Source organism: Phaseolus vulgaris, chromosome 1, assembly GCF_000499845.2.
Source record: "Phaseolus vulgaris cultivar G19833 chromosome 1, P. vulgaris v2.0, whole genome shotgun sequence".
Classification (NCBI taxonomy): domain Eukaryota; kingdom Viridiplantae; phylum Streptophyta; class Magnoliopsida; order Fabales; family Fabaceae; genus Phaseolus; species Phaseolus vulgaris.
In genome coordinates, this window is record NC_023759.2 from 43,148,938 (window position 1) to 43,175,565 (window position 26,628).

Consider the following 26,628-nt stretch of genomic DNA (forward strand, 5'->3'; position numbering starts at 1 on the left):
AGTTTGGCAGAGGTACGGTGGAACTGTTGGTATGAGTGTCAATGCGGACTTGCTTGTTTTGTCTTGGTTTGTTCTGTTTAAGAGATTATTCGTAGCTTTGCACGCATTTAAAATTACATCAAAATTAAAAATATTAATTCACTTGTAATATATATAGAAAATAAATGTTGGAGGAGTATTTTTTTTTTATTTTTTAGGTATAATTACCTTAATTGTCCTTATATATTGGGGCAGTATTCAGTTTAGTATAGTAGTTTTAAAAAAAATCAATTTAGTCCTTATGTTTTTTAAAATGTATCAAAAATGGTATTTTTTGTTAAGTGGCACCAAACGGCGTTAACTGATGCTTATTAGGCAGAAAGAAGTAAGATTAAATTTAATGAGGTCTGAGATGTCAAGTGACGTGGATGGTTAGATTAGTTTAGTGAAAAAATGAATTGGGGGATAGAATTTCTAGAAATTGAATTGGTGATCTTCAGATTCTGAAATCGGTGATGCGTTGGACTGGTTGGATTCGATGATGAAGGCTCCTCATTTTCCCTTACTTCGTGGCGCCCCAATGCCCACGGTGGCCACCACCTCCATTCCTCCACACTTCAACCTCTCGCCAACCGCAACCAAAAGTTCTCCCACCACATTTGAGCTTCACCTAGAGGTTTTCTTACATATCCTTTTGCTTTTTTTTCATTCATAATTGCTAATAGCTGAATGGGTATTCCCTTATTCGCTCTAAACATCAAAAAGGTCACTTTTTTATTCGTTTGTTCATTGAAGTTTGGATCTTTTTTATGATTGTTCGTAAACCATGCTAATTAATTAACGAGGTTGGGTTTATCATAATGGCTATCCTGTAAAACGCGGTGAGTCAAGGTTTGAACCTTGACTGGTTAGAAGATGTGCCAATGTTTAGTGTTTGACAATTTATGGGACAGGATTGTTCTAGAGGAGGATACTTGCACGGGGTAAAATTGCTAATTTCGTTTTTTGAAGTTTAGGATAAATTGCTAAAACCAAAATTGTTGCAGTATATGGTTGCAACATTCCCTCAACTCGGTTTACAATTAAAATTTGTAAACCTTAATTCAAATTTTAGAAACCCTAACCCCCAATTCATTTTTTACTAAACTAATATGTCATCCACGTCACTTGACACCTCAGACCTCACACTAAACCTAATCGCATTTCTCTCTATCACATAAGCACCAGTTGACGCAATTTGATGCAACTTAACATGAATGACAATTTTAGATACATTTTAAAACACATAAGGATCAAATTGTGGATTGGCCTGTCCCGTCCTTGGCCCGCATATGTTGTGGGTTATCTGGACCCACCCCACATTCTCACCCTATCTATTGGTGTGTTTAATAGACTTCGTTGGTGGTTTAAGGTAAAAAAAAAAATATGTGTGTTGTATTGTTTTGGGTTGGGTATGCTGGCGTGGATGTTTCCAAAAAATGGGTTGTGGGAATTGTTAGAATAGATGGCTTTAAACTAGAGGGGGTGAATTGTTTAAAGAGGATTTTCGTAAACTTTTAAAACAAGAATGAATTTATCTTAGGAAACCATTGATTCAAAAATTCAGTTCGCCAAAACCGCAAGCAAAAGCTGCAGTACCAGAAAAACAATCGGTTATTTATACCAGCAAACAACAAATAAAACTGAATTTAAAGAGTTAGAGATAGAGAGATTGTACACAGTTGTTTATACTGCTTTACTCCAAACCCAAAGCTACATCCAGTCTTCTCAGAAACCCTGAGGAAATCCACTAAGCAACCACACCTTGATCACTTACACAACAACCAAGAGAATGACCTTGAACACCTCAAGAAACACACTCTCCTTGGCCAACACACCTACACCAAGATTGCTGATCTTGATCCCCTCAAGAACACACAGTCAATCTTAGCAAACACAGAAACGAAACTTGTTTCACAGAGAATACAAGGATTACACTTGTTACAAAAGATAATCTGAAATCAATACAAGCAGAATCCTATTCCACAACTTTGATCAATCACACACTCTTAGCAATCTTAACTCTTTGAAAAACTCAAAAACTCTTTGCAAAACTTGCCAAAGATTAATTGTCAAATCTGTTTTTCTGAATATATTCAAAGATGTAGTTTGTTATCAAATCTTAACAAACTCTTAAATTGCATTAAAAGATTGGTCAAAGCATTTCATGACTAGAGCGTAAGCAGTTAAAACATTTAATGCTCAGTCAAAGCTAAAATAGTTTTTCTGTTATGGTCCCAAAACAAACAATCGGTTGTTTCCTCGAATCAATCGGTTGTTTTGGTACTTAACAGTTCAACCATTTTAAAAACAGTTTTCAATCTTTTTCTCAAAACACCTAAGTATAAACAATCGGTTGTTTCGACAAACCAATCGGTTGTTTTAACTTAGTTTGAAAACATTTTACTTTCACAAAGATTGAGATTGCTAATGCTTTAGATTTAATCAAAGGGTGGATTACAACATATAAACTACCCCAGAACTAAGCTAAACCAGCACAGCAACACCAAGCACAACAAAGGCTTCAACATCCTTCAAAGGGTTTGGATTCTTCAAAGCTTGAGCACCACTTGGTTCAACAATCTCCCCCTATTTGATGAAGACAAATCTCTTATGCTTGTGCTGTACCTGATTAAATCTGAAGCAGTTCCTGCAAGATACAGTTTTGAACAAAGCATAGAACTTCTGATATTTGGTTAGCACAGATAAACAGTAATAAACTTCAAAACTAAATATCAGGAAATATTACTCATCCCAAACTGTTTTAACAAAACTTAAACATAGCAGAAACACAACATATATCTCCCCCTATTTGTCTTCACAAATAGACAAAGAGAAGAGATAAAATAAGATATTGTTTTGATTACATCAGAATTAAAGCAGTAACAGCAGAAGGAAAGAAATTTAAAAACCAGATAAAAACAGAACAATCGATTGTTCCGATAACCAATCGATTGTTTTTCCTTCATTCTTCTTCATCAGCAAACTGAAGATCAAAGATTTGATTTTGAACAGCTTCAATCTGTTCATCCAGAGTCATGAACCTTGCATCCATGTTGTTGAATCTGTTATCAATGTTCTGGAAGTTGCTAACACACAGATCATGAAGATTCCTTTGATTCTCCCCAAAAGTATCAAGCCTATTGATCATGTATCTTTCAAAAGAAGACATGGTTGGCATTCCATCTTCTTGATCTCTAGCACCAGCACTAGGTCCAACATCTTGATAATCTTCAGGTGGATCTTCATGTTGAACATCCATATCAGCAGGTTCATCTTGTTCAAGATTAGCAGCACCACTAGATGAGGCACCATGATTACCATCCTTGCTTATCCATTTTCCACCTACTTTTGTAAAACCCATTTTGCTGAGTGATCCATTGTTCAACTCTTGAGTTGACTTGACCAACTCAGAAGTTTCATCTTCAAGGTTAACTTCAAAATAAAGTAGAAATTTAGATACCAAAATAGCATATGGATAATGATAATCACCTAACCTCATGGCTTTTCGCATGTGTTCTTTGATGATATGGATCCAATTGATTTTGATTTTCTTGGTGATGCAGAAGATATATACCAGATCTTCTTCAGTTAGCACAGAATGATTACTCCCCCTTGGAGTTAGAATCCAAGTTACAATGAGAGCAAGCAATCTCTCATCAAGCTTTAGACCTCCAACCGAGCATGTACTTACTTGAGCATGTTTATTCTTCAAGCAACTCTTGTAGAATTGGATTTTGTTAAAATCTTCTACCACTCCAAGGTTTCCCTTGTTGATTCAAATACCAGAGAACTTGAGACCAGCAACAGCAGTCCATACTTCATGAGTTATCTCCATTTCTACACCCTTCACATGAGAAACTAGATTGTTTCCCTCAAACTTTAGGTTTGTGTAGAACACCCTCACCAAATCTGGATATATGTTTCCCTTCATCTCTAGGAACCTTCTGAGAGATTGATCCTTGAGCAATCTTCTCACATTATCAAGTTTTTGACTTTTCAGCCAATCAAAGCATACAACCTTGGGGTTGTTTATCTTTTTGATACTTGTTTCATACCTATACTTCTCAATTAGATCATTGTCTCCAGAAAACCAGCCTTCTAGCCTTCCTCCAGACCTTACAGCTCTGGATTTGACTCTCTTTGAAGTGGGAGGAGTTGATTCCATGATGGCAGAGACGAAAACAGAGAGAAGCTCACTTCACAGATTTTTGCAAGAGATGTTGCAATTGGTTGTTCTTTGTTGAAGAGATCAGCTGCACCAGATTTTATAGCAGAAAAAGAATCAATTAGCATTTAATTTTATTCAGTGGGTACTTGATTTTCAGAGAGAGGACTTGACTATGCTCTGCACAGAAAATGTCAGAAAAAGCTGAGAATCACATGGTCTTCGCATGTGATCTTTGACTAGTCATTAAGGCTCTTGAATTCCAAGATTTTGGGATATTCTCCTTTATGACTGTTGTAACTTCTTTCTGAACATGTTCAACATTCAACACAGATTCTTTGACCAAGATTCTTTCTTTAAATTGATCTGCAACGGATAGAAATTTAAACTAGCAATTAAAACAATTTCTTCATAATGCTGTCAGACCCAAAACAATCGGTTGTTTTTCTCCAGCAGTTAAAACTGTTTTTGAATTTTAACCATGAGCAGAAGGATTTCAAAGCAGATAACATTGTGCATAATAAAAATATTGTTTAACCATGTGAAAGCACTTTGAAACAGAAATTAAGAATAAATAAAGGAAAGTCTTATCCTTATTTTAATTCTTCAATGAGCCATGTGCTTTATGATCAAGAAGCCTCTTTTCACTATAGAGGTCCTTTGCATATCATTGATTCAACTTCAATGACGGTCTTTCTCTTCAAGAACCTGATCAGATGACTCAGTCCCTCCTTTTTCTTTATTTTTCCTGCATAAAAGATTTCAAGTAGCAAGATTTGGTCCCCTTACAAATTTGGGTCCGTTTGACTTTTCTTTGCAGTTAGAAACTTCACATCCCTTAGGAGTCCATTTCATAAAACCTCTTGGAACAAAATATCTCCTTATTTTACAAAACCTAACAGAGTGGCCTTTCTTCATGCAGTAAAAGCATGTAACAATCGGTTGTTTCGTCTTAACAATCGGTTGTTTTTCTGATTTTCTTGAAAAACTTTTTGAAAACTCATATTGCTTGTTCTGTGGATTAAAGCCTAAACCAAGCTTTCCAAAAACACAGCTTTGAGATGCCAAGACATTCTCAAACTTAGATTTCCCTTTTGAAAGCTTGTCCACAGTTTCAACAAGATAGTGAACCTTTTTCTCAAGATTTTCACAATTTCCACAAATAGGAGTATCACACTTGCAAGAAGCATTTTTTAAATGGTTTTCCAATTTTTCAAAATCACTTTTTGCTTTTTCCAGATCTTCTTCAAGTGATTTAACTCTCTTTTCAAGCCAACTGTTAAGATCTTTCAATCGGTTGTTTGAAAGAACCAATCTATTAGCTTCATCATGTGTTTCTTGAAAAGCTTCAAGTAATTCACTGTAATTTTGTTCATTTAAGGAAGCACATGAACTTACCTCACTTGAGCTGCAAGATTCATCATCATTTTTAGCTACCAAGCATATGTTTGCTTTCTCCTCTTCACTTGATGAAGAACTTGATGATGACACCTCATTTTCATCCCAAGCTATGTAGGCTCTTTTTGTCTTGCCTTTCTTCTCCTTGTAGCTAGATTTTTTCTCTTTGCTCTTGTTTGGACAATCTGCCTTTATATGACCTTGCTCACCACAACCAAAACAAGTATAGTTATTTGAATTAAAATCATTGGATTTCTTGTTTCCATACATATCTTTGTTGTTGTCTTTGTTGTTGTCTTTGTTGCGGTTTCTCTTTAGGAATTTGCTGAACTTTCTTGACAGCAAGCTAAGGTTTTCCTCATCACTATCATCACTGGAATCTTGCTTTTCCTTGTGCTTGGATGCTTTTATGCTCCTTGTGTGCTTATCTTCACTCTCTTGAACATTGAGTCTATTCATCTCTAACTCATGTTCCCTAAGCTTTCCAAACAAAGAAGCAACACTTAATGATGTTAGATCTTTAGATTCGGAAATAGCAGTTACCTTTGGTTGCCATGCTCTATCAAGACATTTCAAGATCTTGATGTTCAGCTCTTCTTTATCAAAAGTCTTGTCAAGGCTCATAAGGTGATTGATGATGTGCGTGAATCTTTTCTACACCTCAGCAATTGTTTCTCCTTTAAGCATTCTAAACATCTCATACTCTTAGATAAGAGCATGCTTTCTAGCTCTTTTCACCTCATTTGTTCCTTCATTAGTGACTTCCAAGGTGTCCCACATTTCTTTTGATGATTTGCATTGCGAGACCCTGAAAAACTCATCAGAATTTAAAGCAGAGGTTATAATATTTTTGGCAATGCAATCGAACTTGACCTTTTTGCTTTCTGCATCAGTCCATTGAGACCATGGTTTCTCAATGACAGATCCATCCTTTTCAAACTTTGGAACAAAAGGACCATTTTCAATTGCATCCCAAATTCCTTTGTCAAGAGATTTCATAAATATTTTCATTCTTACTTTCCAAAACTGGTAATTCAGACCACAAAACAAAGGTGGTCTGTTAATTGAAGCACCTTCCCCAAAGGTAGTCTATCAGCCATTAAAAAAGATTTTTAGGATCAACTTGAATAACTTTCAAGAACCAAGCTCTTGATGTTAATTGTTAGAATAGATGGCTTTAAGCTAGAGGGGGTGAATTGTTTAAAGAGGATTTTCGTAAACTTTTAAAACAAGAATGAATTTATCTTAGGAAACCATTGATTCAAAAATTCAGTTCGCCAAAACAGCAAGCAAAAGCTGCAGTACCAGAAAAACAATCGGTTGTTTATACCAGCAAACAACAAATAAAACTGAATTTAAAGAGTTAGAGATAGAGAGATTGTACACAGTTGTTTATACTGCTTTACTCCAAACCCAAAGCTACATCCAGTCTTCTCAGAAACCCTGAGGAAATCCACTAAGCAACCACACCTTGATCACTTACACAACAACCAAGAGAATGACCTTGAACACCTCAAGAAACACACTCTCCTTGGCCAACACACCTACACCAAGATTGTTGATCTTGATCCCCTCAAGAATACACAGCCAATCTTAGCAAACACAGAAACGAAACTTGTTTCACAGAGAATACAAGGATTACACTTGTTATAAAAGATAATCTGAAATCAATACAAGCATAATCCTATTCCACAACTTTGATCAATCACACACTCTTAGCAATCTTAGCTTTTTGAAAAACTCAAAAACTCTTTGCAAAACTTGTCAAAGATTAATTGTCAAATCTGTTTTTCTGAATATATTCAAAGATGTAGTTTGTTATCAAATCTTAACAAACTCTTAAATTGCATTAAAAGATTGGTCAAAGCATTTAATGACTGGAGCGTAAGCAGTTAAAACATTTAAAGCTCGGTCAAAGCTAAAACAGTTTTTCTGTATGGTCCCAAAACAAACAATCGGTTGTTTCCTCGAATCAATTGGTTGTTTTGGTACTTAACAGTTCAACCATTTTAAAAACAGTTTTCAATCTTTTTCTCAAAACACCTAAGTATAAACAATCGGTTGTTTCGACAAACCAATCGGTTGTTTTAACTTAGTTTGAAAACATTTTACTTTCACAAAGATTGAGATTGCTAATGCTTTAGATTCAATCAAAGGGTGGATTACAACATATAAACTACCCCAGAACTAAGCTAAACCAGCACAGCAACACCAAGCACAACAAAGGCTTCAACATCCTTCAAAGGGTTTGAATTTTTCAAAGCTTGAACACCACTTGGTTCAACAGGAATGAGTTCTGAAATTGTTACTTTGGAATGGGAAAATCAAATTTGGAATTGGAAATCTGTAAGAAAAAACACATTCCAAAATGGGATGCTCTGAAATGGAAAGTTATTTTTTGAAAGTGAAAAAATTAATTCCAAATTGATTATACCATAATGCAGTTATTTCCTATGATAGGAAGAGAAAAAAACCTCCATAATCATTTTCGTCATTTCATGTTTTTGATGGGGCGTGTGAAGAAGAATGATGATGTGCAAGAAGAAATACCCTAAATACGTGTCAAAAGCCTAAAACAAAATAGAATATTTTGGGCTTCTAATACTAACAACTTTTCTTTCTATAGGCGTGTTCTTCCCCCACTATATTGTTCTCTGACATACACTGTACCAGTAACGTGAAATGATAAAAATGTTCTTAGTTGTTTATTAAGTAGATTTAGGCATTTGTCTTAATGGAAGAGGCCCCAACACCAATCCATTGAAAGGCCACCAAAATGGAAAACTGAAGCAACCACTAGAGTTATGGTCAAAGAGGGGTCAAGAGGACGCATTCTACATGTCATAAACTCTAATGTAGATTAGATTTTAATTTCTTGTCAAAATTAGATTAGGAATTTTATTTGTATTTTTTACTTAGATGAAATTTGGCACCTAAAAACCAACCTTGGTTAAATTAGGATTTCTAAAACACCTAATTTTAACCAAGGCCGGTTATGTTTAACCAAGGCACATTTTCCACAAATTTCATATTTAACATGTGCTAAATGTTTTCCATCACATGTTAAATATGCTACATGTGCTCCATGTGCTAAGTGTAAAAATGGGCGCCACTTTCAAAGTTCTTTTCATTTGAAATTCCCTCCAATTCTCTTTTCATATTCAGCCCACTCTTGCTATATATAGAGGAGCTTGGGTCATGTAAATTCAAGATTAATTCATTAGTGAAATACTGCCAATTTTGTGCCATTCTCACTCTTTGCCTAAAACCTATTAGGATTAGGCTCTTAATCTTCCAACCGTCACCTTCCAAGTGAGATGGCCTCACCACTCACTCTTCATACTTAGCATGCACCTTCAAGGAGTCCAACTCTCTACGTGAGATCCTTGTTCCACCATCAATCCATGGAGCTTCCGCAAATTCACTAAAAAACCGCAAAGAAGAAGACACAAATTCATCATTTGGTATCATGAGCTATGGTTCTACAAGAGTTAAGTGTCTTCTTTCATTTTAATTTGTGTTTCCTTCTTGTTTCTGTGTTGTTCTTCATTTCTCCATAATTTCTTGCTGTTTTTTGCATTTTAATTTGATTTAGGTGTTGTTTGAAGAAATTCAATCGGTGCATTGTGTTCAAATTGTTCTCGAGCTTCTAATTTTCACATTGGTGTAGGAATCTATATAGAATTGTGTTGTTGTTTTGTTTTTAGTTTGTTTGAGTCTTTATTGCAATTTTAATTGGTTCATATTGTGTTCATTTGAGTCATTTTGATTTTTGAATCCAATTGTGTTTTGTCAAGTCATGTTTCTCCTAATTTGTCATCAATTCCATGTAGTGCTGATTTTGTTGATAATTTTGGTTTCTTGACTTGATTTGAGTCCAGATTTATAATTTTGTGTTTGTTGATCCTTTGGTGCATTTTTCTTTTTAGTTTGAGTTCATATTTGTGTGTTAGATCCATATAAATTCATATACATCCACTCCATTGTGTTTTTTAAGTTTCTTCAATCTGTTTTTAATTCCAGAATTAGGAATACTCTGTTTTTCAAATTCTGTACTGGCTGTTTTTTGTTATGAAATTAAAATACGTTAAAGAAAATTTTTGGAAATCTGAATCTATACAGATTGATGTATTAGAAAAACAGAAAAAAAAAGAATCAGATCAAAAGGCAAAACAGAAAAAAAAAATGTGCATCCTAGCGCCAAAAGAAACGGTAATTGGACAAGAATTTTGAAAAATTTATCACAATTATTTGGTGCATAATTTTGGTGTGATTCCAGCGCCAAAAGTTTGCTAAGACCTTGAATTGTTTGTGGTTCAAATTTCAGAATCAAATTTCAAATAGCCAGCTCAGCATAAATTTTATAAGTCACACTTTTTGGACCTAAAATTTCCAGTAGTACTGTTTTGGCTTTTCTAATCAATTCTAGTGTCATTCTCTATGTTCGATTTGTGTGCTACCTTTTGTTGAGTGCCTATTTTTATTACTTGTCCAATATTATTCAATACTCCTTCTAGTTGTGTCATATAAATCAAATCCATTTGCTGTTGTCCTATTTTTAAATTTGAATTGTTCTTTGCTTTCATTTCTTGACCTCTAAATTGTTTATGAACAAAATTCAAATTGGTGCTTGTTAAGTGGAAATTAACCTTGTGGTGAGTCCATCCCTACTTAGAAGTTATTGTTTTGAAGATTTTAATTGGCTAACCATAAGAGGTTAAGGAGTTGCAGCAAATATAAATACAAATACATACACATTGTAGAACACATCAAGGAAGATCAACCATAAGCCAAGGAGTGCATAGTTTAGGAAATCTGAATTTTATTTTGTGTAATACAATTTCTTTGTATTTCTTTGAGTTGTAATTACATTCAACCTTGATTAATTAGTGGATTAATTGCGTGTAGACGGTGAGTGTGTCTTCAATGGCTCCAAGTGTCTAGAAGCCTCACCTTAGGAATCGTCTAGTTTAAAGCTTTGTAGTCAGCAATCTTTAATTTGTGCTTAGTTAATTGCTTTACTTTAATTACTTGATTTGCATTGTTTTCCTTTGCATAAAAATTGACTTTTCATTCCTAATTGTGATCTAAGTAAATTACTTAGAAAAAGAATTGTGTGAAGTCTTGAGGGATGGGTTTTGGCAAGGAAAGACTTGGTACTTAAGAGATCCTAGTGATCCACCTCTCTTTCCTGGAAAACTACCTTCATTACTTTCCTTTTCTTTCTTGAGGTAAAATACTTTTAAACACAAAGCTTTAGTCATGTCAACTCACTATTCTAAATCTAGTGAAAGTGATATAAAGTCCATTAAAACTCTTTTAAAACAATTAGCCAAGGACTTTCAATCATTCTCATATAAACAATTGGAACATGAGGTACAAATCAAAGAGTTGAAAATGGCTAAAGAAAAGGATGAAAGCTCTAAAAAATCTAAAAAAATTTGTTCACATGCATCTAGTTCTCACAATCATGAATCTTTTGCGGAAGAAAGTCTTAGGATAAATGAATATTATCAACCACCCCCTAGGAGAGCTAGAAAAAGAAAGAAAAGAAAACACTAAGGAGGTTAGGGTAGATCTACCTTATTTCCATGGGAAAGAAAATGTAGAAACCTATCTAGATTGGGAAATGAAGGTAGAACAATTGTTTGCTTGCCATAAAGTAAGTGAGGAAAGAAAGGTACCCTTAGCCACCTTAAGTTTTCAAGGAAATGCTATGAATTGGTGGATTGCCCTAAAAAGAGAGAGACATCTCCACAAGGACCCTCCCATTACGTATTGGAATGACCTTAGGGGAGCCTTGAGATGTCGCCATATTCCCTCATACTACAATAGGAAGTCAATGGACAAACTCCAAGGACTTCATCAAAAGAATCTAAGTGTAGAAGAATATTGGCAAAAAATGGTGCTATATATAAAAAGGGCAGGGATTAACGAAGACAACCATACCACCATAGCTAGGTTTTTAAGTGGTCTCAAACTTGAGATAAGAAACATAGTTGAACTTTTACCTTATAGAGATTTAAATGACTTGATTCAACTTAGCATTAAAGTTGAAAAACAAATTTTAAGAAAACAATCAAGTCAAAAACAAAGTTCATACTTTGTATCTTATGACAAGGATGAGTTCCAAATAGGGGAAGAACATATAAAAGAAACATCTCTAAAACTTTCCCAAAACCTATCCGAGCATATCTCACACACTCAAGCTAGAATAATTAAATGTTTAGAGCATCTTGGTAAGAGTCAATTAGCATCTCATTGTTCCAATGAAAGATCTATGATCTTAAGGAACAATGCTAACAATATTAGCCAAGAAAAAGAAACTAGTGAGAGTGAAGAAAATGAGAAAAAAGAAGAAGAAAGAAATAGAAAAGTCAAGTGAGGGGTTGTTTGAAAAAGAAGAAGAGGGATCTACAAAGAGTGAGAATGGCACAAAATTGGCAGCATTTCACTAATGAATTAATCTTGAATTTACATGACCCAAGCTCCTTTATATATAGCAAGAGTGAGCTGAATATGAAAAGAGAATTGGAGGAAATTTCAAATGAAAAGAACTTTGAAAGTGGCGCCAATTTTTACACTTAGCACATGGAGCACATGTAGCATATTTAACATGTGATGGAAAATATTTAGCACATGTTAAATATGAAATATGTGGAAAATGTGCCTTGGTTAAAATTAGGTGTTTTATAAATCCTAATTTAACCAAGGTTGGTTTTTAGGTGCCAAATTTCATCTAAGCAAAAATTACAAATAAAATTCCTAATCTAATTTTGACAAGAAATTAAAATCTAATCTACACTAAAGTTTATGACATGTAGAATGCGTCCTCTTGACCCCTTTTTGACCATAACTCTAGTGGTTGACTCAGTTTGCCATTTTGGTGGTCTTTCAATGGATTGGTGTTGGGGCCTCTTCCATCATGTCTCTTCCCCCTTCCCACTTTTTTTTGTACCATTTTGAGTGTTTTGTGGGAGGTGTGAGTGTGGTTAGTGCTTGTTAGGTCCATTTGCAATTTTTGTTCAATGCTTAATCAATGTTTGGTGGTTGCTTTCGTCAAGGAAGATAAAAAGGTGAGTTTGTGGATTATTTTCAATTTTGAAATTTGATTCCATAATGGAATTTAGGATGCATGTGAGGAAATCCATTATGAAAAGGCAAATCCATAACATGAATAATAACTTTCAATAAAGGGATTATAGAAAACAAAAGTTGTTTACTAGAATCTCTTTTCAATGGGTTATTATTTCCATTATGGAATTACATTTTTAGAATGAATTTCTCATTTCCCAATTTAACTCTGGATTCCCAATTTCAGAATGCACTATAATCATATACTTGCAAAGTTTTTTCGAAAGATGATTTACAAAAAAATTATCTCTCGCCATTTAACCCCAAAATCCATATTTAATCATTGATTTGTACCTTGATCAACTAATCTAAGCTTCTAAACACCACCACTACCTTCACCGACTTCGGCGAAACTAAACTTTGCCTCCACCACTACTGAAAATCACCAATCACCAACACATGCAGTACTATAATTTTTTTTAAATAAAACGTGCAAGAACAATGGTGAGAAATGACATGATACATGTCCCAAATGATATAATGCACTTATTTCAAATTATCATTCAAATTTAAAAATAGATTTTGAATTCAATAATTCAAAAGAAAGTATTATAAATAATGTAACATAAAATAGATTTTCATATATATAAATGTATTTCAGATTATTTAATGAATAATTTATTTTTAAATTTATAAATATATTTTAAATTACTTAAACCCAAATTATAACCCATGTAATTTATAAATTTTATAAATTAAAATTATACCATATCAATACGTTGTGTAATCTAAAAAGGTATTAATATTAATATATAATACATTTTTTAATTGTATAATTCAAAATATATTTTTTATTTATGAATTACAGAGTTAATAAAACATTAAGAAGTTATGTAATCCAAAATTATTTCTATCGATAAACAATTTGGACTTTTCTATAGAAGTTGTAGAGGTGTTGTAAAAATAAATTATGGATACTTTAAGAAGAACCCTAGTAAAACTTAGCATGGTATGGGTATACACTAATAATTTGTTTGTTTTTGGGTACCATATAAAAGAGGAGGGAGGGATGAGCGGGTGAAGTGTGTGTTTGGTTCAATGTGTTTGAAGGTGTTGAAGCGAATGCGGGAGTGGGGTGGGGTGTTTTTTTATTTTTCACAAAAGTGAGAAAATTTGCACTAATTACACATTGGCAAAACACACACAATGCAATTTTACTTTCATACCCTTCCATCATTTCTAAGTATATTAAAGACAGTGTGGACAGTTGTGCAAGCATTTTTTAATGAGGTTTCTTGCTTACGGTGGTCAGAGTGTTAACAATGGTAAAAAAGAGGATCTTTAACACCTTTTTGAAGAGTTGTAGTCAGTATATAAATAAAGTTAGGTTTGTGAGATTTATGCATTGTTTTGAAGTTTGTATTGTGAGAGCTCTTATGTCCATAACGAGTGAAAGTGGGAATTGGTTTGTTGTTAGAGTTGTTAATTTCTTTTGTGTTTGAGAAAGAACAATGAAAGAAGGTAAAACCCCTTTATACAATGAGTCTATCTTAATTTTTTTTAACATAATCAATTTTTCTGTATGTTGAGAATTATTTAAAATTTTCACATAAATAACAAAATTGATTATGGTGCTTGTTTTACACAAGCAGAATTGATTTTTGAATTTTCCAAAATGATGTAAAATATTTTTTGTATTTTTTGAAATGGTGCATAATAGATTTTCAAATTTATCAAAATGTTGTAAAATCGATTTTCAATTTTTTTGGGTGCAGGATGATTTGAGAAAATTGATTTTATAACTTTTAATGTGAGAACAATAATCGATTCTCGATGTGTGACAAACGTATTGATTTTGATTTTCTATAATTTTTTTATATATGTTTATTGTCTTTATTTTTAATAAATATATTTATTATTTTATATGTGTTTATTGTTTAGTTTATTTTTTTTTATGTGTTTTTGTTTTTAATTTTTCTAAATATGTTTTTTTAATTATTACGTGTTTACTGTTTTTATTATTATGTTTACTGTTTAGTTTTTATTTTATGACTTTATTATTTTTATATATTTATATTTATTATTATTATTATGTGTTTAATTTTTTTACAAATTTTAATTTTTATAAATGCATTTAATTTTTTCTGTGTTCATTTTTTTTTATTTTTTATAAATTTATTTACAATTTTCTTATTACTATAGATTTACTGTTTTTTTAAATTTTTTATTATTATGTGTTTACTGTTTAGTTTTTTATTCTATGTTTATAATTTATATTTATATATATATATATATTTGTTATTATGTGTTTATTATTTTTATTTTTTTTATTAACAAGATATTGTTTATTTTTTTATGTGTTTACTGTTTTTAATTTTAATAATTGTATTTAATTTTTGTTTTTTTATGTATTTACTGTTTTTTATTTTTATAAATGTATTTACACTTTTATTTATTTATTTTGTGTTCATTGTTTTAATTTCTATAAATGGATTTACACTTTTTTTGTTTTTTTATGTGTTTACTATTTTTTAATTTTTATAAATCCATTTACATAAAAAAAAGTGTTTATTGTTTTTAATTTTTTTAAATGTGTTTAATTAATTTATTTATTTCGTGTTTACTGTTTTTACATTTTTTATTACTTTTTAACATTTTTTTATTAACAAGAAACTGTTTAGTTTTTCTATGTGTTTATTGTTTTTAATTTTAATAATTGTATTTTAAAAAATTATTAGGTTTTTACTGTTTTTTTATTCTTTTATGTATTTATTGTTTTTAATTTTTATAAATATATTTATAATATATATATATATATATATTGTTATTATATGTTTATTGTTTTTAATTTTTTTATTAACAAAAAAACTGGTTAGTTTTTTTTATGTGTTTACTATTTTTAATTTTAATAATAGTATTTAATTTTTTTTATGTTTTTACTGTCTTGTTTATTTTGTTATGTATTTACTGTTTTTAACTTTTATAAATGTATTTAATTTATTTTGTTATGTGTTTACTATTTTTAATGTTTATAAGTGTATTTACATTTTTTTATATCATGTGTTTACTGTTTTTACAGTTTTTATTATTATTTTTTACTGTTTAGTTTTTTATTTTATTACTTTACTGTTTTTATATATTTATATTTTTTATTATTATTATGTGTTTAATGTTTTTATAATTTTTAATTTTTATAAATTTATTTACATTTTTTTCTGTGTTATTATTTAATTTTTATAAATTTATTTACATTTCTCTTATTATTATGGGTTTACTGTTTATTTTATTTTATTATTATATGTTTACTGTTTAATTGTTTATAAATAATATATATATATATATATATATACTGTTTACTGTGTTTATTATTTTTAATTTTTTTTAACAAGATACTGTTTATTTTTTTTATGTGTTTACTATTTTTAATTTTAATAATTGTATTTAATATTTTTTATAGATTTTTACTGTGTTGTTTATTTTTTATGTATTTACTGTTTTTATATTTTATAATTGTATTTAGAGTGTGTTTAGAGCAATACCATGTTATAAATAATTATAAATGTTTTAAAACAAAACCATGCTATTTGCTTGTGAAATTTTAAGATAAATTAAAAAATTTAAAATTCTATGAAAGTAATTTAATTTTTTAATAATGTAAAATTTTAATTTAAAAAAAATTGAATTTTGTTTATATCATTTATTTTTTATATTTTTTTTCATATTTATCTCAATTTAATTTTGGATGGAATGTGGTTATTTGGTCTCAATTTAATGATTGTTGGTTTGACCTTATGTAAGATGTCATGAGTTCGATAACTTTTTTTACTATCAACATTTTCAAAGTTATTTATCCGTCTAATGTTTTTTCATTCAACATTAACAGTGTTTTCCTTTTTATTTTAATTTTAAATATGATTTTTTTTTATTGATGTCAACTAATATAAAAAGCAATCAAAGTTTTTTCAATTAATTTTGATAGGTTATACTTCATTTAATGAAAACTAGATTTCTTATCGATATAAATAAGACTATTTTATTATAAAAAGTAAATTAAGATTTTTTTTATTAATATCAATAAGATTTATATATATATAGATATATTTATTATTATTATTATTATTATTATTATTATGTATCTAAATAAGTATAGTACCAAAATTAACATAATTAATATTAACTGTTTTAAAATGTATTCAGGATTTTTTTGTAGTATCAATGAGAGAAATTTTCAATTCATCGTAACTAAGATTGTTTTTAACTAAGGTTGCATAATAAAAATTTAAATTAACATTGAAAATTGGATTGAAAATAATCCCAATTTCGTCAAAAATAAAATTAACTAATATTAGTTGAAAAGAACGTCTAGTCAATATTATTATAAAAATTTAATATCAATTGAAAAACAACTTGTATTAAAAATATTAGTGACTGATATTTTTTAATTATTGAATATAAGTTAATATTAAAATAAATTTTGCATTTTAATATAATCAAAATATTTTATTTAAAAAATAAACTAAAATTTATAACTAAATTACTGAGAATTTTGCAGAATCGAAAAAAAAAATGACGAAGCAATGAATTTGATAAAATATGATAGTGAAAATTATAGTTAAGTGAATAGTAATTTTTATTCTTTTAAAACTAAAGAAAATCCCAAAAGGGCGAAAGGGACATGGTTAAGACGCTCCAGTTTAACGATCGCACTCGCACGCGCTCACACTTTTAATTTTTTATTTAATTTAATATTTTCAAACAAACGTAGTTTTCTTTATTTCTCCACTATTTGGTTACAAGTGTTGAACTGGAATCACTTTAGCCGCTTCTCCAAAGTTCAAATTTTCTAAAATAAAAAACTCTCTCTCACTCTTCTTTTCTCTGCGCCATTTCAATTCCTTCAATTAGGGATCCATGATTTCCGAAACGGCGAGTTCCCTGAGAAAGAGGGATGTTCAAGACCGACGCCTCAGCATCATCGACGTTTCTTCCGCCGACGACTCGCTTCTCGATGGAAACACTCTTCACCACCATTCAGGTTATTTTTCTTTTTCTCATTCGACTCTAAACAACACCGATTCTTCTGAATCATTTTGGCGTTTTATGCATCGAGATTCAAAGATCAAATGAAACGCGTTCAAATTTTCCCTTTCAGAAAACCAATCGCACGCGGATATGCTGTGCACTCCGAACTCGAAGAACTTCGAAGACGCCGCCACCAAAGTCCAGCAGTGGGAGCACGAGCCTCGCTCCAATGGCGCATCCGGAAACGGAAAACCTAATAAAAATAGCAAATGCAATTTGCGCAAGAGTTTGGCCTGGGATAGTGCCTTTTTCACCAGCGCCGGTATTTTAGTTTTTACTTTGGTTATTTTATTGGATGTTTAGTAGTTTTGTGTTTGATTGATGCGTGTTTTTCAGGGGTTTTGGATGCTGAGGAATTGTCTAGTATAATTGAAGGCGTTGAGAAGGAAGAGAAACACGAATTACCGGATATTCAAGAGGATGTGTACAAGTCGTGTGAGTCCATATCTACGTTAGCGAGTGATAGTTTGACTTTTGAGAGTGCGGAGGTGGAGGGTGATTTGTTTGAGGATGTAAGAGCTTCAATTCAGAAATCTAGCCGAAAGTCCAGCCCTGCAGGTGCAAACACCAAAGTCCCATCTTCCCCTGTGGTTCCAGGATTCCAAACTCATGACTGTATGTCTCGGTCTGCACTCTCTGTATTCACTATTCTGCATAGATCCTTGCAATCTGTTTCCGAAGTGCATCCATAAAGTGTGTATTTTATTAACCAGTTTTCACAATTAAGAGTTTGTTATTCCTAAACATTACTTGAAAGGGATTTTAGTTATAGTTGTAACTAAAATTGGTTAGAGGGGCATCAAATGAGTGGATGAACATTTCAAATGTTTGTTTATCTTGCATATGTGCATTCTGAACTTCGACGAGTTCTAGAACTTATTTCTTCTGCTCATCTTATATTTTGTGCACTGTTGATTTATACTCAATTGGTCAAATTATTAACTTCTGGCTTTTATTTTCAGCTTCGAAAAAAATCGGCATGGTTTCTCGCAACAAGGTAAATCGCATTTATGATAGAGACTCGTAAGTTTTTATAATGTTAATGTCTGTGTTTGAATGACTCTCAATAATACTTGAAGAGAAATGTTTTTAATGCCAGAAAGGTGGCTTGGTTAAGCTGTAAGTTGTTTGTTTATCTCAACTAAAAAATTGAGTGTAATGTGTCCCTAATTCCTTCACTCACAGAGGTGCCTATTACCAATGGTGGACATAGGAGCTGTAGATACATGTTCATGGTTTTACACACAAAACCATAGAAATTAAGATGTCCATTTCCCACCATTTCCCATTAGGGGATCTCTACTCGTGCATGGTGGTGAATAGGGAACAAATTTTCCTGTGTCTTAAATAGTTTACTCTGATTGCGTCCCATAGCCCCATTTGGTGAAATAAAAAATCTGTAGTATAGTAACTTTTGTATTGATATTTTAGATGAAGGCCCCACCTGGTTCTAAGATAAGTTCTGGCATGCAAGGACTTGGAAAGACAATGAAAAAGAATAATCCTATTTTTCCACAACTTCCACAGGTATGCAACTAAATAAAACCACTTAAGAGAACTAGTGGCTTTTCTAATTTTGCTTGCTAATTGTCACGCAGGCTTGTCCAATAAAATATTGAGTGGCTATATACCTGACTATTTTTCTTATTTTGAAGAAGCCTACTGCTACAAGGAGAGAGTCGTCTATCTTAAGGCAATCAAAGGTACTAGCAAAGCCTAGTTTAAATTCCACAATTTCCTCCAAGAGAGAATCCCTTGGCAATCTACATGTTAAAGGTGAAAGGGACAAGGCAAAACGAATAATTGGTGGTTAGAACTTGCTTTAGCATTTTTTTCCATTTCTCATTTTGGCAAAATGGTTGCATTTTCTGAATTGTAGTTAACTTCTATTCTCGTTTGGCCTCTTCAGATAGAGTAAGTTCGGTGACAAAAACATCTGTTATTGGAGGTTCTCGAGGTATTGTGCCTAAGCCCACACTACCATCCAAATCAGCACCTGGACTGACAGTACCAAACAGGACTAAATCAGTGACTTCCACATCTTCCGGTAACAATTTATCTGACAATATTGGTAAATCTTCTTTTAATTACTTAAAAGGAGGTTATAAACCAACCTCATCTTGCCCCGCTGTTAGAACGCCTTCAAGAATAGCTCCAAGAAATAAAACTGAACCTGAGATTTCTAGTCTTTCAAGCTTGATGTCTGCCACAAAGCTTTCTTCTAGTATTTCACCGGCTAGTTCTATCAGTGACTGGTCTTCGTCAGAGTCATCTTCAACAATTTCTATGGCTAAACGTGTATGTAATAGTTCAAGGTCCAGCATTGATAGTGGCTCAAGCAGAAAGGTTTTATTGGATGCTGAAGCAGATCAAGGTACACATTCTCACATTCCACATGATTCAAGCTTAGAAAGTCAAGAGAACCAGCTTCATGGGTTAATTAGTCAAAAGGAAAGGACAACTCCTGGAGTGGCGGTTCTTCCTCCAGCTCCCAAGAAACCTTCAGGCCTTCGTCTTCCTTCACCGAAGATTGGTTTCTTTGATGGGGTGAGTTTTGCTTTTTCTATATTTTTAAAGTAGTTAGAATCCGTGTTGGTTACTGATCAGTACCATTTTCTTGGAGAAGTTTATAGACTATCATTATGACTTTGGTCCCACACTATTTTGTTGTTCTTCCAGGTGCAATATGTGTTTCTGCAAATTATGATAATTTACTTATCGCATTTCTTTTGCCATCTCTCTATTACTCTGCATTTATTAAGTTGGTGTCATAATGTTGTGCAGGTGAAGCCCTTAGTGCGCACTCCACGGGGGGGAATGCAACCACGCTCTGTTGTACCTGGTAGCTTGCCAAAACATGTAGCTCTAAGTCCAAATGAAGGCCAAAACAAAACGGAAATTGGAAAGCTTCATGATTCTAAATCTATCGCATCAATTGAAAATACAAAACCCAATAACCAGCAAGCTCCCATTCCAAATCCTTTTCATGAATCATCAGATGTTGCAATTAAGACATCTAACGGTGCGCAGAATAAAAGCTCTTCCGACATGCCCTTGGGTGCTGATGAAAATACATCACTCATCCATGTAGTAGAGAAAACCCATCATGATTTGCTACCACTTAAAGGTGTCAATAACCAGGCAAATTATCATCATGATGATCAAATTGATAGTTTGAGCAAACAAGTTGGACATATGGACATAAATTTTGAGACACGGGAAAAGTTTAACTGTGATACCCTTTCTTTATTGCAGACTGATATCAGCTCCCAAGATAACTCTAATGGTCTGGAGTTATCTAATCACGAAGAGATTGATTGTCCTAAGAAAGAAGAATTATTAAAGAGTTCATCTACTAAATGTCTCTCTGCCTCCCCAACTAACTTTGATGTGGCAGCTTCAGCGAGGAGTCCCTTTGCAGTCAAGGATTCCTTTTGCAACATGGATGGCGTTGTCTTTACAGAATCAACAGTTTCAGAACCAAAATCGAAGACCGACTTGCCTGTTACCGATAGCATTATTTTGAAGGAAAACAACTAAACCAGTGACATTGTGTAAGTTGGACCATATATTTGCTAAATTTACTTTTGTGCTAAAAGTGCGACTATAGAAGAAGTCTTGATCTTTGTCCAAATCATGAATGGAAAGTCTTTTATCATTTTTTATGTACTAGTTATACCTTTTACTCATGAAATCGTCGCCGTGTGTTCGTCTTCGATTCAATGTTTCGAACGATGAAAATCTCGTGGTGCCATGTTTCGTTTTGAATTTCATTTTTTAGCTTTGTGGAAACAACATCGTAAAAGGAAAGTGCCTTAAAATTTGTCTCCAGTGCTGTAAACCAATAATTGGCGTATAGGCTAAGCCAACCAAACTTCAAATAGCACAAACATATCGAATAGAATAACAAGTGTAGCAATAAATTCCCAAAAATAAGTCGTACTTTTAAATAATCGTTTTTTTATATTAAAATTCATCGAAATTTTAATAAAGACTACATTTACAAACACATGACATGTGAATGTAAACATGTCACAACTTGGTAAATATAATACATTTATCTACAACGGTAATACAACTGAAAATATGTTAAAAAAAGACTAGCTCCCAATGTAGATTAAAACAAAAAGAATCACTTAAACATATTTCTACCCAAAAGACTGTTTACTAGAAAAAAAAAACTGGAAGTCCCAATAGCATGAAGTAAAGTGGCTTGGTGATTTGGATAAAAGGAAAAGAGGCAAGCCTAGACTCTTTTTTTTACATACTGTCTTTTTCTATATGTAAATAACTTTGAGAGAAATAAATGTTGAATACTCTTTCATGTTCTTACATTGAAATTCAAAATCACTTTTTAAAAACAATATCTGTTTTCCATAGTTCTTGAATGGATGAAGGTTAACTAATATTAGTTAAGTGACAACTCAAACCAACAAGTCTTTATGTGCTTCACCAAAGAAGAAATTGATGGGTTTATAAAAGACTGTTTTTATTTATTCCAAGTTATGTATTCATTTTCTCCTCCTCTTTCTTCTTCCCTTTTCTTTCATCTTCTCCTTTTGTGTATCTTCTTAGCATTTGATTACTTCATGTCACAGATTTGGATTATTGAAGAAGGGGGGTCCATCATACTCTTATTTCAAAGTTATCAGTTGGTTAGAAGTTCATAACTGTGAAATTGAATGTTAAAGAGGAATTTAAAGGATTTAATTGCATTTTGATGAGTTAAAAAATACAATATATTATGATCAAAGTAAAATATTTATACCACATTCAATCAATACAGTCACAACCCTCAAATGTTGCACTATGTGCATTACGCAAGAAGAACAATTACTTATTTCAAATAATTTATATTACTCTAAATAGTAAAGTAATTATTTTTAAACACTTCGATTTGATAACCGGTGAGATAGTACCATGTAGGAGACAGGTTGGGTTGCTAGTGACAAAATCGAAATTAACCATGTTAATTAACTTTCTTTAACTCATTAACTTACCAAAAAAAACTTACTTTCATTTATTGATTTTGAATTTTAACGTTTTTAAGGAATTAAGATATACACTTTTGGAAATATATTAAGCCAAAATTAAATTCAGGAATAAAAATAAGGTAATAATAAAAGAAATAATTGCATCAATGTCATAAATTGAAATTCTTAAAACTTAAAAGAATACACTTCAAAACTGCTTATGTTAATTACAACTGTTCCACATAATCTTAGATGATAGCGAGATAATGAAGCAATAACCAATAGATAGGGTTGCAATTACTAATTTAAGATCCAATACACTAACGTCAATAAGAATTCGATAACTAAGAATACTCGGTTAATTAATTGGGAAAAATGGTGGTAGGTAAAATACATAACACCATATACTTCTTCAAACAGATTATTTAAATTTAAATTATGATACCATTAACATAATTTAATTGTACGTAACGTTTTTAGTGAAACAAACACAAAATACACAAAAAACAAATTAACTCAATTATTAAAAAATACTTCATTACATTTTGTCAATAAAATAATTCTTGCCTCCTAAACTATATAAGTCATTTTAATGAAAACATGTTTCAATATAAAACAAAATAAATAAGTACAAAATATAAATCACATAATTATAATCATCAACTTATTAAAATTAGTTTGTTACATATATAAATAAAATATTGTTATATATATATATATATATCCAAATGAATTTTAAGTTACCATTTTTTTAAAATTAAAAAAAAAACACTAAAAGTAAATATTTTACGCTTTCAAATCAAATGATAGCAAACACTGCAACATAGAAACTGGGAGAAGTATGATATATAAACCAAATTAAAATGAGAAAAATTGCTACTAGAGAAACAAAACCATAGAACTCATAACCAGGTTAATGAAGCAAAATTCATAATTTCTAGAGAAAATATAAAGAGAGAGCACGTTCCACAAGGTTTATGACCTTGGCTTCTCCTTCTTCTCCTTGAAGAGAGCAAGAAGAGACACCCCAGAAACCTTTACAACCTTGAATCTCACACCAGGAATATCACCCACGGCGTGACCTTTACGCCCAAATCCAGCGATCAAAACCTCGTCCTACAACCATACAAAAATCCATATTATGAACCCATGTATACATACATCCTTGGAATAAGAACCAAACAGCAAAATAATACAAATAAAATGATCGTTTAATCACTTACATTTTCTTCAATGTAATTTAAACAACCATCGTTTGGCACAAAGGCAGCGATCTTCTTCCCATTTTTGATGAGTTGAACCCTGGCACATTTACGAATGGCAGAGTTGGGCTGTTTTGCCTCAATACCTCTGCACATAAAATACCATACAATAATTTTTTAGCATTAATTAGATTATATTAAAGAAATTTTATAGTGAATCATATATAGAATGCGTTAAATTAATCTTACATCTTTTCTAGAACAATTCCCTTGGCATGGGATGAACCTGCGAAAGGCTTCTTCCATTCATTGCCAAGATGAGACTTTTTGTATGACTTATCCGCCCATCTTTGTCTTCTACGGTGGGACTTCAGCTTGCGGGCAGCTCCCATTCCACGTGTTTTCCTATAGATGGAAAGGAAGAACATTTAGCTTTCTAACTCTTACGTACATGCCAGTTAACAATTACTAACCCTTATGCACAAGAGAATCCGCACAATCAAATAATATCTACTCTAAGAATAATCTCACAAGATTGTTAAGCAAAGAAATAAAAAAGCATCTCACTGATCTTAAACACTACAACAACAATATTGCTTCTATCCCACTACACTGTTCAATGAATGAGATACCTACCAATAATATAATTTCTAAAAGGGTAGCATTCCGTGATTTGTTAGAGAAAACAAATAAAAAGAATTCAAAAGGTCCTAAAACAATAAAACCACAATAATAGTCATATTCCACTAGGCAATTGTTCCTAATAAACGAACAGATGAAATTCAATTACAGTGTTCCAGTGAATGCAATACCAAAACACAAAAGATGACTTGAGAACGTCAACCACATATAGTTGAATGTTCAAGCACCACTGGACTATACAGTGGTAAAGTATTAACCAACTCATACAGAACAATCCCTACAAGACACACTAAAAAAATACAATATTATCATATGGGGAAAACCCTAAGAAGATTCGACTGTACGTATATCTACAAAATCAACTACACATCTATGAACTCAACCACACAGACCACATCATACAAACTACTTAATGAAACAAAAAATAGCCCATAAAAATGCAACTTATCATATGTTCATAAAGGTCGAGAAACAGGAGGATGAACGGCGCTACGAAATTCCAAAGCGAACAAAAATATCAAAATTAAAAAAGACATGTAGCAATAGAGGAGAAATTTGCAATAATAATAATTTGATAAGGAAAAAAAGAATGAGAATAATAATAATTATTGAAAGCAAAAGGTTGCATTACCCCATGGTGATAGAGGTTTGGTTCTACGCAGATAGAGAGTTCAGAAATCGGAGAAGATGAAGCAGCCGCGCAAAACCCTAATACCTAGGAGCGTGGTGGTGTTTATATAAAGATTAAAAGCAGTTAAGTCGGGGCCTGTATTTCTGGACTATTAAGTTTAGGTGAATCTTTGGGCCCAAACTTGTTTGGGTTCAGGAACGGCGTTGTTCAAGCCCGTTTAATTCGGATTAGCAGATAAATTCTTTCTGCACCCCATGGGAGTTATGAAAAGACGATTGTACCTTTACTGAATAAATAAAATCCAATTTAGCACCCCTTCATCTTTTTCCTTTCGCAGCCGCAACACTTCCTTTTAAGAGGCATCTCCTTTTTCTTATAGTTATTTTTTGTTAGATTATCTAACACATAAAACTTGAATAGTGATTCTCTAACGCTAGAACAAATAAATCGTCTAACATTAAAACACGACTTTCTAACGCTATAACATGGATGTCTAATGCTAAAACATACATTATGTATCAATGAGGCAACAATTTGTAGAGGAATTTGTCCAACTTGTATTCAAATGAACTTTTGACATTGGAGATCTTCAACTCTGGAAGAAATATCAAACAAGAGTCATATTTCACTTAAAAAAGAAGACTATTTAGTGATCAAAATATTTTAATCACAGATTGTGACAAGTAACTAATTTGAGTTTGGTTATTAATTCAGTACAAATTAAGAAGAATTCATGACATAATAATAAAAGAAAAATAATTATACCAGTTTCATAATTGAAAAATAAAAATTTGATTAAATTTTTTAAAATTTTTAATACTTTGAGTTATTTTATTAAAAAAGTTGATAGTGAGACAATGAAGTGTAATTATTTTTAATCAATAGTTGGGTTGAAATTACTAAATTATTATCTCATATACTAATGTAATTAAGGGTGTTTGGATTGATGAGGGAGTGTTTGGATTGATGAGGGAATGCATGAGGATTTTAGGGAGGGGATTGCAGTCATTTAATAGATTAATATGAAGAAAGTGAGGTTGTTTATATTTAAATATGTTAAAGTTTGTGAATATTATGATGGTTGTGAGGAAATTTATATTTTTTATAAAGAATTTAAAATGTAAGTTTACAAATTCAATATTGTCTTAAAAATATATGAATAATAAAATATGAGATATTTTGTGTATATTTGAGTTAATTTTGTAAACTATTTCAGAAAAAAATAGTTATTTATAACATTACAAATTTACTCTTCTATTTAAAAATCGTTGAAAATTTAATTTAATTTATTTATATTTAAACTATAATTGTTTTTAATCAAAGTATTATTTCTAGTACTTTGAAAAAAATATTTTTAAAAAAAAATATGAATTATGTGTTCAAACATACAAACATATTTATTTATGTTTGTAAGAAAAATTATTTAAAGTTCTATTTAAA

At 31.6% G+C, this 26,628-nt stretch overlaps 2 protein-coding genes and 1 long non-coding RNA gene across 9 annotated transcripts; 2 read left to right on the plus strand and 1 right to left on the minus strand.

The window, feature by feature from the left end:
- Positions 1 to 351: 351 nt before the first annotated feature.
- Positions 352 to 12,949, plus strand: LOC137814427 (uncharacterized). The gene is made up of 2 exons (XR_011081646.1): positions 352 to 655; positions 8,861 to 12,949. It is a non-coding gene; the product is annotated as an uncharacterized lncRNA (long non-coding RNA).
- Positions 12,950 to 17,424: 4,475 nt separating this feature from the next.
- LOC137814428 (endochitinase A-like) lies at positions 17,425 to 21,398 on the plus strand. 7 transcript variants are annotated; one of them, XM_068617172.1, is made up of 9 exons: positions 17,425 to 17,693; positions 17,811 to 18,002; positions 18,077 to 18,355; positions 18,703 to 18,737; positions 19,172 to 19,267; positions 19,396 to 19,549; positions 19,650 to 20,287; positions 20,525 to 20,867; positions 20,996 to 21,398. In XM_068617172.1, exons 1-9 carry the CDS (start codon positions 17,570 to 17,572, stop codon positions 20,998 to 21,000), a joined length of 1,866 nt encoding a protein of 621 aa, XP_068473273.1. In that variant the 5' UTR covers positions 17,425 to 17,569; the 3' UTR covers positions 21,001 to 21,398. The 7 variants fall into 7 exon arrangements, with proteins under 7 accessions (XP_068473273.1, XP_068473268.1, XP_068473274.1 ...); XM_068617173.1 differs by having other exon boundaries at positions 17,451 to 17,693; positions 19,399 to 19,549; XM_068617167.1 differs by having other exon boundaries at positions 17,444 to 17,693; positions 20,525 to 21,398.
- Positions 21,399 to 23,537: 2,139 nt separating this feature from the next.
- Positions 23,538 to 25,322, minus strand: LOC137814429 (small ribosomal subunit protein uS12). The gene is made up of 4 exons (XM_068617174.1): positions 25,189 to 25,322; positions 24,165 to 24,320; positions 23,937 to 24,063; positions 23,538 to 23,829 (listed from the first exon to the last, which is right to left on the minus strand). The coding sequence occupies exons 1-4, from the start codon at positions 25,191 to 25,193 to the stop codon at positions 23,689 to 23,691; spliced, it is 429 nt and encodes a 142-aa protein (XP_068473275.1). The 5' UTR covers positions 25,194 to 25,322; the 3' UTR covers positions 23,538 to 23,688.
- Positions 25,323 to 26,628: the final 1,306 nt, after the last annotated feature.

Coding starts and splice junctions, on each gene's coding strand:
- LOC137814428 (XM_068617167.1), top strand. CDS start 17,570: ATGATTTCCGAAACGGCGAGTTCCCTGAGAAAGAGGGATGTTCAAGAC. Junction 18,738..19,171: donor GCATGGTTTCTCGCAACAAG/GTAAATCGCATT, acceptor TTGATATTTTAG/ATGAAGGCCCCACCTGGTTC. Junction 20,288..20,524: donor AGATTGGTTTCTTTGATGGG/GTGAGTTTTGCT, acceptor AATGTTGTGCAG/GTGAAGCCCTTAGTGCGCAC.
- LOC137814429 (XM_068617174.1), bottom strand. Junction 24,064..24,164: donor GGAATTGTTCTAGAAAAGAT/GTAAGATTAATT, acceptor TTTTATGTGCAG/AGGTATTGAGGCAAAACAGC. Junction 23,830..23,936: donor TAAATTACATTGAAGAAAAT/GTAAGTGATTAA, acceptor GTATGGTTGTAG/GACGAGGTTTTGATCGCTGG.